Here is a 15,692-nt window from a genome sequence, read left to right on the forward strand (position 1 = left end):
ACAGCGGTTGCTAGGAGACAGCACAGTGGGAACACAGCGTTGTGTCATCTTCAGGGTGAAATCTCTCCACGTACGCAATCTGCCATTGCGTCAGTCCCGCTTGCAAAACAAAAACCGCCTCCACACAGGATGTCCAAACAGGAGAGGCTTGTGTCTCCTTGGTTACCCCCTGAAATCATGTGGTGAGAGGGGCAGCCACAGGTAATGGAAGCCCGGAGTGTCGTTAAAGCTGTGCCTCCATCTAATCCTAACAGCCTGTATTCATGATCAGATCAAAGGCTGCTTCCAAAGCTTTCAGACGGTCGGTCCTGTGGCTGGCATTCCCCGAGGTCATCAGCCGGGCCTGACGACAGCACGTACTCCACACAAAACCACGCCACCACTCAGACAGCCCATGGTGACTGGATCCTTTTACCGAGAAGAAAGGAAGACACAATGAGGAAAACACTGAGCTCTTCCCTGTACAAGCGCTACAACCGGAATGACAATGCGGTGTAAAAAAAAGCTGAACACGGTGGCTGTGATTTGAAAATCTTTATTAAAATAACGGTCCTCGAGCTCCGAGCGGAGCGGGTCGAGACGAGAGGAACTACAGCGGTCCGGTGTGAACGCGGCTCGGCCAGAGAAAGTGCCATCGCCGCAGGCCGGGCGGGGTCGTTTCAGAGTGAGAGCGAAAAAACAACACAGTGCGACAACCCAAACTCATCCAATGAGAAACAATACAATGATAGTAGCAATAATAACAATAACAATAATAATAAGCACGATTTCAAAAAGAAGTGACTTCCCTAAAATTCCTTTTCAAATACCTGATAAAAAATTAATTTCCTTTGGTTAAGTAAAAAAAAAAAAAAAAAAATACAATGTAAAAGGAAAAAGGGGGGGGGGGGGCGTGTCCACCCTTGCCAGTGTCCTGCATCCCCCTTCAGGCCATCAGTAGACCAGGTCCTTCAGAGGCTCACAGTAGACCAGACCATTCACAGGTGGGCACAGAAGACCAGGCTCTTCAGGTGGTGACAGTAGACCAGGTCCTTGAGGCTTTTACAGTAGGCCAGGTCTTTCAGGTGGTTACAGCAGGCCGGGTTCCCCAGGCCGGTGGGAGGAACGGGTCGTTTGAGGCCATCGGTAGACTGGGTCTGTGTGGCTCTAAGGCAAGGAGGAGGGGCCAAGGCAATGCAGTCGCGGTGCCACTCTCGCTCCTGGATGCAGCATGCTGTGTGGGGGGGAGGGGGCGGCGCGTGGGGGCGGGGCCTCGTCTCAGATGGCCGGGGAGGGGGCGTCGGGGTCGGGCTCCTGGTTGCCGCTGTAGCTGTGGCCGGGCGGGGGGTGGTTGGGCAGGATGTCCAGCTCGTCCACCTGGGGGCCCGGGTGCAGCACCACCAGCTGGTCCTGAGGAATGTCGGCGGCGGCGGCCGCCAGGTTGGTGATGGACTTGCTCTTGACGCACTGGAAGTCCACGTGCCGGCTCTTGCCCTCCTCCTTCTCCCAGGACATGCGGATGAAGGGCCGCTGCACGTAGTTATAGATCACCTCCGGCCGGCCGCCCGGACGCTTCTTCACCTTCTCTTTGTACGTGGGGTAGCCTGCAGGGGGCGACGGCGAGAGAGCAAGGTACTTCAAAACACCATTCAGCTCAATGTGTTTTACAAGGTCATTTAAACCGGCCATTCCTAATTCCTAACCCAGCTGAACCATTAGTTTATTAATATAAAATGAATTAAAACTAGACACTGCTGTACCAAATCAATTCATGAATCTGGGTGCCGTTTTTGGTTGAATATCCTGATTTTGGGTTGATAATCCAGTCTCACTTTTATGGCAATTCAACTCTTTACATTTGTAAGAAGGAAATGTTCAGCAATGGGCCAGGATTCTTTTGTTAATGTATACGATTAAAATATAAAAACATACCTTCCATTTAATATATGACTTTTTAGGAACATATATACAAATATTACGTGTCTTTTTAGAAAGGTTTAAAAGAAAATGTTTTTCATACATGCTTTATTGTAAATATGTAAAGAAAAATTTGGTCAAGAATAACTCACCTTCAATACCTAATCTGATTTTCTTCAAACCCCTGTCCTTTAAAACCGATTTGGCAACATCTCGATTTTCTATGTACTTGAAGAAACGGTATAATTTTGTGCTGTAGATAACTGCACAGAAAAGGAAGAAAATGAGTCAGACAATTAAAAAAAAAAAAACGAATAAGAAAATGCCACTTTGAGCAAACCAAAGAATTCATATTCAGTTCCAGTCTATTAAAAGCTGCCCCAGACTCAATGAAGCATGGAGAGAGAAGCTGTCGATGCGTTGGGGCAGGGAAAGGCTGGCGGGTTTTGGCGCTCACTCTGCGAGTACTCCTCTCCCATTTGGGGGGGGTACTCCTCGTCCCAGTCCACCACGTCGTCGTCCGTCAGCACCACGATGTGGCACTCCCTCTCCCCGCTCTGCGCGCTGGCCACCATCAGCGGCAGGATCATCTCCTCCAGGTAGAACTCAAACTGCTGCCGCGCCCCATCGTTGGAGAGCTCGTGCATGAGCGCGCCTGCGGGGGAGAGGGGAGGGGAGAAGGGAGGGCGGCAGAGCAGGGTCAGTGAGCTCCAACGCCACCTACTGGACATGTGTCGTCATTCCACCGGGCACTTATTCATAAGCAATGTCCTGCTCACAAGCAAACAGATTTCTTATTGAGCATTTAAGAGGGCTGCGTTTTTGACTCCACAATCCATGATCAGGAAAACAGAATCAAAGTACCCTCTTTTAAAAAATCTTAAATCATACAAATAATAATAGACAGGCTTACTGTCTATCAAGCAACAAACCTCTCAACATGCAACGTTACAGCCTGAAGATCACAAATACCCAGCAAACGGTAATATGCAGAGCACTGAACCCTGACATTCCCAGCATGCACTCAGCCGGGGCAGCTGCGCGCTGGGCTCAGAGGGAGCGAGGCCCATACTCACTGAGGTCCCTGCACTTGATGGTGCTGTAGTCAAAGGAGATGCAGAGATAGTCGCACGCCTCTCTCAGCTCCGGGATGGAGATGCCGTCAGGGCAGCGGATCATCCCAGATTTGTAGTAATCCTGTCAGTCGATTCAGAGGCACACAGGAGAGAGGGCACCGGCCATTACGGATCTGACCTCAGCCACCGTCCCTGCCTCCACAAGCAAACGGCAGCTCTGCCGAGGATCCGCTGATCCGTCAGCAAACACACGGGGACTGTAGACAGCAGGCTTTTCTTTTAGTCGCCTTTGGAACTTTAGATACAGTGGACGCTGTTTTAAATGGCCGTTCTGTTGTTAAGGCCACACTCATTTGTGACAAACCCTGTGCTTTCCATCTCTTGCACACCCTTTCACATCTGTGACTTCCAGCTGTTCGCTGTGACTCAATCACAGTGGTGCGAGAGGATGGGGCAGCCCATGCCTGTTCTGCTATGTAAAAAGTTGAGCAAGTCGCTCTGGATAAGCACATCTGCTAAATGCCTGTAATGTGATGTAATGTAATGCCTGTGCCTGGTTTCTACCTCAAGGCTACATCATCTTTTTTAACCCACGGGGGTACATTTGAGTCACGTTTTTTTAAAGTATTAATCTACACCTCATTTTCCTACACAACAGCCTACACACAGATGTGTCAATTCCAGACCAATCCTTAAAAGCACAGCCACATTCTCCACAAGAGTGACAAAAATATTTTATAAACTGCAGTGCGCCATGTTCATAAATAGCAGAAACAATATAAAGATTATTACCCAGCTATCCGTTTAGTCTCAATGGAGCGCCATGTCGCACTGGCACACACTGAGGCAGAAATGAAAGCCTGGTCTTACAGTACATTACATTATCTCCCAACAGGCCTGTTACATCGCACAGCACGGGTAATCCACAGCATATCCCCCCGTTTTCACACACAGCCGAACGCCAGCAAGACGCTTATATTGGAATCTTGTCCGCATAAACAAAAACGAAGCATGAAACTTATTAAACGGAGATTTAGAGGATTTATTCACTGGGATTCAGTATCCAACATAATAATTAATACAGGGACTATAAACAGAAGAACACTTGAATCAGGCAGACAGGTGGAGTGAGAAAACACTCATACCCGGGCACTCTCATAATGCTTCTGAGTTTGCACCCCACACATATTTAGCACAGGTGATAAATGCATATTACACAGCTTAGGTGCAAAATGTAAGTCTCCTGGCCAACATCTCAGAAAAGAAGTAGCCATGACTGAATTTTTCACATTTGCACAAGCTTCAAAAACCAACTGGAAAACTGCTAAAATATGACGCAAGTGTGCGTGATTCAATCTTACTACAAATAGCACTTCCATGACAGTTCGTGAACAAAATTTTGCTTCATTTCAAGCAGAAATAATGACAGACTGAAGCATGAAATGCAGTAGACAGACTGAAGCATGAAATGCAGTAGCTAACCCTGCGTAAAATATGTTACATAAAGCAAAGCTCAAGCCGCTATGTAGCAGAAACAAATCCATCTAAAACAGCGCCCGGAGGGCATGGTTAAAGATGCAGGGAGCTCAGTCAGCGTGTGTGGAATGGTATGTTAATGCGGGTAAAACGGATAGCAACATTACCAGGATGGCTCTGAATACTGTAGAGCTGATTCCCTCGGCAACCTCAAATTCTCCTTTCTCATTGGGCCGTGTGAAATTGTGCTCCCTTCCAGACCCAAACATTCTGCAGGAAACCAGAAAACTCTTAATGTCCCATACAAATTAAAATTAAAGTAGCAGTAAACACACACACGTGCACACTAACACGCACACACACACGCGCAGACACGCGCACACACATGCACACACACACACACGGTGCAGTACCTGCCCAGCATGGTGTTGGGCTGTGCGGTGAAGATGGACGGGTCCACTATGAAGCGCGTGTTGTCCACGATGAGCGTCACCCTCTCGGAGGTCCTGAGGCTGCGGGCGCCTTCCTTGGCCCCCTCGTAGACGAACACCATCTCCCCCACGGCCACGCCCTTGCAGGGGCCCTCGCCGCTGGACAGGCTGCTGGTGCGGCTGCTGGACACCCCGCTGCTGCTGCCGGAGCCGCCGAAGCCCATGGGCCACGCCCGCTGGGGCCGGGGGCTGCTGGGCCGGGACGACGAGCTGGGGTCCCGCTCACGGTCTGTGGGGGGGAGGGGGGAAGCGGGAGGGTCATGAGAAGGGACGCACCTGGCAACCCTACGCTATCTCTGCTCTGCTGAGCCGATCTCCCTACAGCAGCATGGCTGTGTGTCTAAGCTCTGGGACAGAGAACACTCTGCTGTGCTGCTGTTCCCTCATCCCTAGACTGAGGAACGCCCAGCCAAGGAGCGTCTGGAGTGCACCCTTAATCCCACTTTGGACACATCTTTTTAAATAGGCTCATAATGATCTGTCATAAATTCATAAATTAATCATTTTAACTTATTTAGCTTCAATTGTATGAGGTTATTGTTTTGGCGTGTATGAACATCTTTCATTTTTATGGTGTCTATATAGCTTTCACAGCAACTTTTAGTAGCGTTTATGATTATGTTTCTTTAATAATTCTGTCCCCCTTCTTCTCTGTGCACAGTGCTGTGGGTATGAGAAAAGCACTTCATAAATAAAATGTACGATTATTATTATGCTAGCTACACTATGCTGGCTATTACTCCAATTCAGAGGCACAAATCTGCCAGGCTTCAGCTCCCAGCTCAGGAAACACAAAGCAACAGCAGTCACAATGCAAATGAGCGGCTTAGCCCGGCTCATGAGCGGAAGCTAAGACGCACGGCAGTCGGCACGGCACGCATAACGGTAGGACAGTGAAGGACAAAGCCCATGCAGTCCTAGCCTAGATGAATAAAAACATGGTCTTTTTTCATTAAATGAGCCTTGTTTAAAATTATTAGTATAAGATGGCACAAAACTGCCCAGGGTTCTCTTTGTTTTAAAAGTTGTTGACAAATGTTCATACTAGCCAGTAACAGCGTGCGTGGAGTCGTGTCTTGAGACATGAGGACCCATCTCATGAGAAGACCCATCCCTAGAGTAGAGGCTCTAAGGTGTATCGTGCTGGAACATTCTGGCACCACACCTGAGCCTGTGCGGTGAATCTGGCAATGCCCTATTGGCCATTTCTAGCCTCAGCTCCTACCCTCTAGAAGCTTCTATATCTCCCCGTACCCTGCGGTCAACCTGCCTGAGCAGGAAAGACAAAACCTGAGCTTACAGCTTCTGCTCATTCTACACATCATCAATACCACTGACAGCAGCTGCTAATGTAAGGAACTGGTCTTGTAACCTAATGGTCATAGGTTCGATTTCTGGCTAGGACACTGCCATTGTACCCTTGAGCAAGGTACTTAACCTGCATTGATTCAGTATATATCCAGCTCTACAAATGGATGCAATGTAAATGCTATGTAAAAACTCTATTTTATTTTTATTTCCTTAAAATTTCTTTGAATCTGTTTGCAAATACTCGTTGTTTTCTCTAGTTCATGCCAGAAATCGAACCCATCCTGGTATTCTCAGGTAGGTGGAGATGTAAAGTGTGCTCATGGCACTGAACACTGCAAAGTGCAGGACTCTAAGATCTTATGCGGTTATTAAGCCGTTATTGACCGGTTTCTACCCATTTAATGTGGAGGTTACATTACCGCGTAATGTAAGACATCATTTACAAACCGGCCCTCGTGCGTAAAATCAAGCAAGACACCGATGAGGGGGGATCATCTGAGGTGCCCTTCAAAGAGTGATCGATACCTTCATCGCAACAAAAGCAGGTGCATTATCATCCAGAACCGGGGGTCGTGTTTCTCCTGGCAGACAGACGGCACAAGACCGACGCATGGGAGTGTCGGCCTGCGAATCCGCTCCTCGCTGGCCCAGCCAGCCGTCAGAATTTATGCATGAGGCCTACTCATTCACGCAATGACACTGCACCAACTTTAGCTACCTACTCGTATGCTGTAGCGCGCGGTATTCCCTCGCGCTCATAAATCAGATATAAATAACAGCGCCCGTTCCAAACCTGCAGTCACCGCATCAGCATGAAATGCAAATGGCTCAGCGCTTACAAAGCATCGCGTCTTATACAGATTAAGTGTGTCAATTAGCTTAATAACAAGTGCCCTTCGCGAGCCATGTTGCGGCGAACGCGAGGCACTCTAAGCCACCGGTGAATGAAGACTGGAACAGCGCCAGTGTGGAAGGAAAAGCAGAACCTGCAGGATATGGACACATCAGGAATGAAGGTCATTCGTCACGTGAAGAACATGCTTGCATCATGCGAGAACTCGCTTTCATTACGGTGGCAATGGGCTGCTCTCATTTGCTATCTTTAGCTTCAGTTAACCCATAATTAAACAAGTAATCATTAGAGCACTGATTCATAATTTTCAATAAGCAGTGACCCTCTTTGGCCTCCAATACAAAACGTTTTATTTTTGTTCCCTATCCTTCTTTAAATCAAACCTTGTTGATCCTCCCACACTGTATTTTTTTAGCATTAGTGCTAAGACCCATCCCTTTGTCTAATTTTGATATTCCAAGTTTTTTATTTATTTATTTTTATCAGTGGAAGGTCTAACTCTTAATATTATGCTCACATTTTTTACTAAGGGATAAGGAGCCAGATAAGGCATAACTGCACATGTTATTTCTGGTCTCACACCCCGTTCAGTTGCAGAGTCAGTCAATCATACTGAGGTTCTCATTTCTGAGGTTCGACAGCAGCAGTTTTCAGCCTTTTCTGATCCAGGGATCCCATCATAAATTAAAATGGGTTTTATGTAATTTTTTTTTAATTTTTTTAAAAAGGTTCTATATATTTTTTTATGTTTTCTTAGATATAGTTATTGCATATCAAGTCTGGCCAGGGAGCCCCTGCTGAAAACCCAGGTAATGCTGTACATACAGTACATGTGGAGGTGTATAAATGTAGCCACACATCGCACATGCATTCAGCACTGCAGTACGTGCGCGTGCGCTCACTCACCGCTGTGCTGCTGGCGGGTGGGGGAGGTGACGTTGCGGATGCAGGGGGTCAGCTGGCCCTCGCCCCGCTCGTGGGAGGAGTCTCGGGAGCGGTCGCTGGAGCGCCGGCGGTCCCGGGACCGGTCGGTCCCCGCGCTCGCGCCGTGCAGGCTCATGGTGACCGGGTTTGCCTCCAGACGAGAGGCGCGGGACTGGGCACTGCAAGGGGGGAAAAGATTTCAAATTAAAAGCACTTCAGATGCAGCGCCACAGCGCATCGCACGGCGAGCCCTTCCAACACATCAGCGCGCGCATCACCACAGCCGAGCTCCTGCAAGGAACTCATCTGACCCCCTCCGGAAAAGAAAAAAAAATAACTACGCAAAAAAATGTATTCAGTGCGCTGCCGAGCGCAGCTCAAAGAATGCCAATAAGAAGCAAGCACTTTCTGGCCTGTGGCTGGAAATGGGAGCAAAAAATCAATCGAGCCCCATGAAAAAGCGGAGCCTCGTGGATTTATGCGCGGTCAGAATCAATGCGTACAACCAAAAGCTGAGACCTTAAAATGGATCATCTGTGAAACAACACTGGCACAGTAAATAATACATGCAAGCAGGAAGCAGCTTTTCCCAGAATAGCACATAGCAGACCTCTATATGCACCAATTCCAGTAAACTTTCTTTCTTTAAGGACATTTGGCCTCTCAGGACTTGTAAAATGGTACACTCGGCAACTGAACTACTTTTAGAAGCGTTAAAAGGTCTTCTTTAACCATGTAAGCGAATACGTTTTTTTTTTTTAAACCAAAAACACCACGGTCAGCCTATGCCCACTGTAGCTGAACATCAGAACCAAAACCCTTTGGTTAACTAGCTCCTCAATGCGCTACCCTGATGATAGTGGGACACATTAATGGCAGTGTGAATGAGCGACAGTGTTTAGTTTTAGTCAGTGTTAACAAAGGGGGAAAACGTTAATGACAGTGAGAAGAGTCAGTGATGGACGTCTGTGTAAAACACAACTGTGTGTGTTCGTGACAGTGGCAGGTGTTAGTGACAGCAGCGAGTGTTAATGGCAGCAGTGTGTGCTAACGACAGCTCAAATGCTAATGACAGCGGTGAGTGTTAATGACAGTGGCGAGTGGTGAGTCTTAATGACAGTGGCAGGAGTTAATGACAGTGGCAAGTGTTAATGACACCGGCGAGTGTTAATGACAGCGGTGGGTGTTAATGAAAGTGGCAGGAGTTAATGACAGTGGCAGGTGTTAATGAGTGTCAGTCGTTAATAACAACACTGGGTATTAGCCTAGATACTTCTTGTTAATGGAAAGGCGGCTGCCTCCCCAGGCAGTGTGATAATGAATGCTAAGGCCAGGGAGGGGTAAGCAGCCCGGGTGTGACAGAGGAAACGAAGCTGTGAGCAAGCTCCTCGGTGGTGCTGCCCCCGGACGATGCCTGCGCTGTTCACGCCCTGCCACTGCCGTCAGCATTATCAGCGGCGTCCCACGGCAACCACTCCCTGCAGAATACATCAGTACCTGTGAGGTCAAGACCTCCGCAGCCATTTCAAACGCATTTTATTTCCAAGCCGGTCTTCTCGTTTGAACACTGCCCGCATAATTCCTTACAGCCTGTGCCTCACAGATTTTTTCGTATGTTGTTAACCATCCCGCATAATTGGCGGCCGTGCAGTGGAGATGGTTGACTGGCTTGTTGGTAATGAACGGTTACGGTGGAGGTTACCACGCACCGTTCTGCTCCGGGCCCACGCTTCATTACCGAGCTGTCCTAAAGCTGCACTCCGTTTGATTACACGCATGCACATCAATTAAGGGCATTTCATGCACCACTGCACTCGCCGGCTGAGGTAAAGGAGGCAGCAATGCTTAGAAATCGCTACCTTTATTGTCCTATAACAAGGAACCAAGAAGGGTGGGGATCTTTATATAAAGGGTAAGGAAGAGATGATGCATCTTTGGTAATCTCGGGGTGAGCCATTGGTCAGGGGTGTGTATGCGGTTCAGCTCTGAAGTTCAAATGCCATCAGTAATAATGTGGTTTGGCTCTGTGGTTCATTCACCATCCCCAAGAGCGGCCACGGTAAAGCCGGATTCTGCTAGTTTTACAGGGAAAAAATACACTGCGTTCTATAAACGCAGATATCCCAAGGTTTTTATTATTATTAAAACAGGCAATGAACCACACCTGAACCACAATAAGTGTTTGGCGTGTGTGGTTTATTGATCATAAAATTTACACAGCTGGTGGTAGCACTGCTAGATTTAAGGAGAATGCTTTAATTGTAAAGGACAGTCAACAAGGTGTCCTTATAGCTACCTTGCTCAACATGGATGAATTAAAACGGAAATTGCTCCAATGGTTTTTTTATTACTATTAGTAGCCTGTGTTGCAAAAAAATTGTTCTGATCAAAACTCCAAAACATTATTTGTAGGTTATTTCATCCTGGTAATCCCACCATTACATCCAGCTTCAGTTAGAAGTGTCACAATAAAACACAGAATAACATACATTTACGGTGTTATTATTTCAAGTCTGCAAAAAAATAGCTATTTCTATCAGAGCGCAAGTGAATTAGTGTAAAAGGCGGATTTTGAAATGTCTTGTGTTCCAAAGACGCAGCATTCCATGAGCTAGCACGGCGAATCATGTGGTCTGGCTCAGTGTTCGCATGTCATCCCCAATCATGTGATTTGGCTCTGCGGTTCATTCCCCATTCCCATTCAGTGGTTAAGCTCTGCGGTTCACACGCCAGCCGCCAGTGTCTGTGGTTCAGCTCAAACTCTTTTCCCCCGGCTGTCATTTCAGCCCGTGGGTCACAGCCTCATGTGCCGCCGAGGTGAAACTCAAGTCCTCCCCTCATCCACCGTAACCAGAGAAAAGCACTGGACCCAGCCGGGAGACCGCAGCCTGGCACAGCATTTCCATCTCAGGCTAATTAACACAGCACAGGACATGCCGATGGCCAGTAGAAACAATTGGGACAGTGGACATGATTCACTTTAAACGTAAACATTATGGTTTCATAAGCTTTTCATATATTTTTTATTCAAATACAGCCAACAGTTGCATTTAAAGCCTGCATTTGGATGAATAAAGAAGTAGCCCTGCTCATTTTCACAGTACAGGTTTGACAAACAAATGCACAAATAACCTGTGAAGGTCAAATATATTCTAGCTGCTAATGATCTGGCCCATAAAGTTAACAGCACTGACAATGGTGCTAGCGAGTGGTTAACAATCAGTGAAAAAAGCTAATAGGTTTAGTCTATTAGGGATGTTGCTGTGTGCACCGAAAGCACTTCATTATGTTAACTAACCTTCACCATGAATTAGTCAGACATTGCAGTGCAGCTGTTAAAATGCTGGCGTGTGTTGGGTTGGAAGTGAAAGTGGCTGGTCTGATTATGTTGCAGGCTGAGAGAAAGAGGGTTAACACCAGTCATCTCTATACAGTCTAACACTGTCGGTTTATATGGTGATAATGATGGAAACATACTGTCTGTTTTAATTCTGCTTTGTTATGAGTGCATAATCTTGAACACATTTTATATCCTATACTATCCAACCATTTGTACAAGGGAAATGCAGGCTTTTCCACAGGCAGCCGCTCCTCACCCCAAACTACACCTGCCGGTGAGGGGCGACGGTGTGCGGTGCACGCGGCGTTCCCGCGTGCGGCCCGGCCGTGAGCCAGGCCGTGTCCTCACACGCTCGGAGCGTGCCGTCGCCCGCGGGGCTGCCAGCCGCGTCTGAGGACGGCGCAGCGGGGAACCGGGAGCTCGCCGGAGCAGACCCGCCGTCTGTCACCCTGACTGACACGGACTCCGGCACCGCCCCCGCCCCGGGCGCACGCCGAAGGAGAGGCGAGATTCCAATTCCACAGACACAAAGGACAGGAAGAGGAACGGAGAGAGAACCGATCCCCACACCGCCACCCGCCCCCGGATTAGAAACCGAGGGACCGCGAAGAGTCGAGCGCAGTACAGGCAGAAGCTGTAAAACCGCAGCCTTTCAGAAAAGCCCATATCCTGCCACTTCTGCAAGCTGCATTTCTTCCTCCTGTTACAGCAGCCCATTCATACAGTCTACAGACAATTCCAGGGCACATGAGACAATCTGCCACCGTACATTTGTTCTAACTCCATAAATATCATGATGCCTGGTTCCATGGTCACACTGCTAAACAAGCTTTAAATATATCCCCCTTTCCCTTTAAATTTAAAACCTGCTGAAGTGCACACAGAAACCAATGACAGAACAAATGTGGCAAAAAAGAGAACACTGCTTCGAGAAAAGATTTCATTAATAATTCATAGTGCTGACACCATTGTTCTGGCATTAAACAATAAGGATAGCAATAGGCTTCAGTTTGATTTCAATTTGTTGGTTCAAATATATACTCCTGCTACAAGAATACCTTTTCCTAAAGCAACCTTTTCCCATACATTTCTCGAACGGCATGGTTACACACTTCTTTAAACTTTCGCATTGCATTAGTCGCAGAAAATAATACAATAAATGGCAATATATCATCCACATATCAACGAAATGGCAAACATCTGCAAATTACGCGGACGGAGACAAATTACTGTAGAACAGATAAGAAAGCACGAGGGGTACCTACCCGCCTGCCTCTTGCGGTAAGTGAAAGACAAAGCAGCACGGGATGAGCCGGAGAAAGAAAGCGAGGAACACTCGTGCTCCTCCGAACAATGAAGCTGTGCCCGTCCGCTTAGCATCATGGTGCATTACTTTCTAAATTCAGCATATTTCGCGGACTCCGCTAATCACATAGGCTGCGTTCACAACCCCAGGTTCCATTGCCAGAAATGTATCACCTCTAATGGAAAAGCAGCATAAGAGGGAGGCGGCGGAAGGGCCATTCAAGTTCAGACAGGGAAACCCCTAGCTGTGAATGCCGCGAACGCGTCTTTATCCACGGCCTAGAGACAGACACGCAGTGCTGCACTGCTGACGCAAGGAAGTCGTTGCTTTTCTCCTCGCGCAACACGTCCGATGATCTGTGACTGGCTCAGACACGTTCCGAGGAGCTTCTAAACCAATCAGATGTGCCCTTTGTCGGCAGTAAGGAAAACAACCGCCTCGCAACCAACACCAAACCGTGTTTGGTGAACAATTAACACTAGACAGAGTGGCTAAAACAAGAGCGTCAAACATTGCCCGAAAAATCGGGATGTGGGTGCGGGTTTTTGTTCTAGCACAGTACTAAAAAACCTTACTGAATTAATAAAGGTCTTGATTGAAAATGCTTACACGCACACTGAAGACTGGACTGAAATAATGCAATGGGGATCCACGACGTGGAAGTTTCTCTACCAGGATTCTGATTGCGCCATGGAGCGAATATTGTCTTTGAATTAAACATTAACGGAGGGCTTCTCTCTCACTAGATTTCGTAGAGTACTTGGAGGACTGAAAGAGCACAAACGCCATTTTGGTTGGCATTCGCGGAAATTAAATAGTGCATCTAGTTAGGCAACCTCACATGCCTCAATTTATTCACAGTGCATATGTTAACAGGGTTACTGTGTAATTTAATGCGCCCCGTAGCTAGGCAGTTGCATTTTTTTACATGCAGGCTAACCAGTAACGTTGTTGAGGAATGCATTCCTGGAAATTATCCGACTGAACGCCGGCCATTTTCCAATTTACCAATAAAAAATAGACCACAGTGCTGGCCACGTGAATTTTACGAATGAATGCTGCCTACACAACGTGGTCTGTAACCCGAAGTGCCGTCATTTCCCAAGACTGACAAGACCTGTCAATCACTGTCAATCAACAGCTCCAGAAATAGTTTGACTTGTTTGAAGTATTCAATAATCAAATATTGATTCCATAAAACTCTAATATTATCTGAAAGTATTCAAAACAAAATTAATGTTATTTGAAAGCAAACGGAATACAAGTTAATTGAACATTTTTTTAAATGAACCATTTTTGAGACTTGCAACTGTTATGAGAGTTGCAATTCTTACATGATGGTTGAGGACATCCAAATTAGGAGCAATAAGGTTAAAAATGAGACAGAACAGTAAACTTCCTATATATTCCGGATAAGTAGCTGTATGCTAAAATAAAAGTTTATAGTAGCCCAATCCAATGTATGACAAGTACATTATAAAATATGAATATCATTTTCAATCAAATTGTTTATTTATTTATTTTATAAATTGAATTATTTGTAGTGTCCCAGAACTGTAGCATACTCAGTTGCGTGAGCGCTTTTCTTGAAGTTTAAATCATTTAAGAATTGCCCACCCAGCTAATGTTCACAGTCTCAGTATGAAGTATCAAAACTTCTATCAAACTATCAACACTCGTTTCTTACTGCAGCAACATAATCTGCCAACACAAAAATAAACTGGCACTCACTCACCTTGAGTGTCTGCAGAGTTTGCGAGGCCGACTGCTGGTCTTCCGTTCCCAGTTCTCTGTATCACTGGAATTGCTGTCGTACGATTGTGGACGTGCTGCCATTACACGTATGCCGATTTCAACACTACTTACTTTTCAGCACCCATAACCTAAACTAGAGCAGACAAAAGAACAGTAAATATTCCGCTTGATTTTGTCCAACAAGTCATCTTCGTCCTAACTTCAATGGACTACGTAAGGTATTTAAAGGTCTACGTTTAGGGACTTGACGGAAAACCTCGTGTCCTAGGGGGTATAGCAAGAGTTTCTACCGAGTCTAAATGAAATAGCCATACACTAACTTTACTAGTGAGTTAAATTATCAGAATCACCTTCATCATCTTTTTGGTGGAGTTCCAGGACGGTTTAAAGATCATAGCTAACACCAACTATCTGAGAGTTAGCCGCGCCATATTTCCATAACATGTTTTATATAGACTAGCTAACGTTGTTAAATTAATACCTGGCTTAACTCAATTCGAGGAAATGTGGTAGCGGTATCTATCCGGGGGAGAAAACATGGCATAAAGTTAACTCAAATGTGTATTTTCATTGAGCACAGCTAGCAAGTTAACTACTTAGGGTTGCTGTCATTACAGTAGACTAGATGTGGCTAGCTCAGCTAACTTAACTGGTGCAAATGTTGATGGCCACCTAACGATAGCCGGCTAATTTTGCTAGCTAGCCAGTATCTGCCTAGCCTTAATGTAAGTAGGGCAAATACACAGCATCTAGCTAGAAAGACTGTACACAATACAAAACTATAAACAGACATAGCTTCACTGATCTAGACTAGCTAGCATTGCAGCTATCAAAATATGTGTCGCTTTTTTCCTAGCTAGACCAAATATCTGATAGCTAGAAAACATAGAAACATTTACCTCTACAACGGTTAGTACATATTCTTGGAGTGTAGTGTAAAGCCACCAAATACACCAGACAATATCTAGAGGCGAATAAAATACATAATTCGGTCCATTTCCTTTTTTACGCTGGGGGAGAAACAGTTCCCCCTCGTTACCAGTTACACTAAAAATGACAGCTTAGGCCTAACTACTCGCGAGATGTGAGAGATGGCGTCGCGAGAACACCAAAGATCATCTATATTAAACAGATTAGGCTCTGCGGCAGATTGTGTAGCTGTAACCTAATTGTTTCACAACACAGCACAAACCCGTTTGTATAATCAGTGAAAATACGCAACTTGTAAGACGCATTGTGTAACTTTAAAACAAGTGCCGCTGGT

General features: G+C 46.3%; 1 protein-coding gene across 3 annotated transcripts; it reads right to left on the reverse strand.

Annotated features, from left to right (window-relative positions):
• Positions 1 to 519: 519 nt before the first annotated feature.
• Positions 520 to 15,494, reverse strand: btbd10b (BTB (POZ) domain containing 10b). Of its 3 annotated transcripts, none has more exons than XM_035418887.1 (9): positions 15,328 to 15,494; positions 14,409 to 14,556; positions 8,010 to 8,206; positions 4,862 to 5,168; positions 4,616 to 4,718; positions 2,973 to 3,093; positions 2,354 to 2,551; positions 2,049 to 2,159; positions 520 to 1,583 (listed from the first exon to the last, which is right to left on the reverse strand). In XM_035418887.1, exons 2-9 carry the CDS (start codon positions 14,507 to 14,509, stop codon positions 1,258 to 1,260), a joined length of 1,464 nt encoding a protein of 487 aa, XP_035274778.1. In that variant the 5' UTR covers positions 14,510 to 14,556; positions 15,328 to 15,494; the 3' UTR covers positions 520 to 1,257. The 3 variants fall into 3 exon arrangements, with proteins under 3 accessions (XP_035274778.1, XP_035274776.1, XP_035274775.1); XM_035418885.1 differs by having other exon boundaries at positions 14,409 to 14,561; XM_035418884.1 differs by lacking the exons at positions 14,409 to 14,556; positions 15,328 to 15,494 and adding an exon at positions 12,633 to 14,371.
• Between the last annotated feature and the right edge of the window lie 198 nt (positions 15,495 to 15,692).

Source organism: Anguilla anguilla, chromosome 5 (genome assembly GCF_013347855.1).
Source record: "Anguilla anguilla isolate fAngAng1 chromosome 5, fAngAng1.pri, whole genome shotgun sequence".
Classification (NCBI taxonomy): Eukaryota; Metazoa; Chordata; class Actinopteri; order Anguilliformes; family Anguillidae; genus Anguilla; species Anguilla anguilla.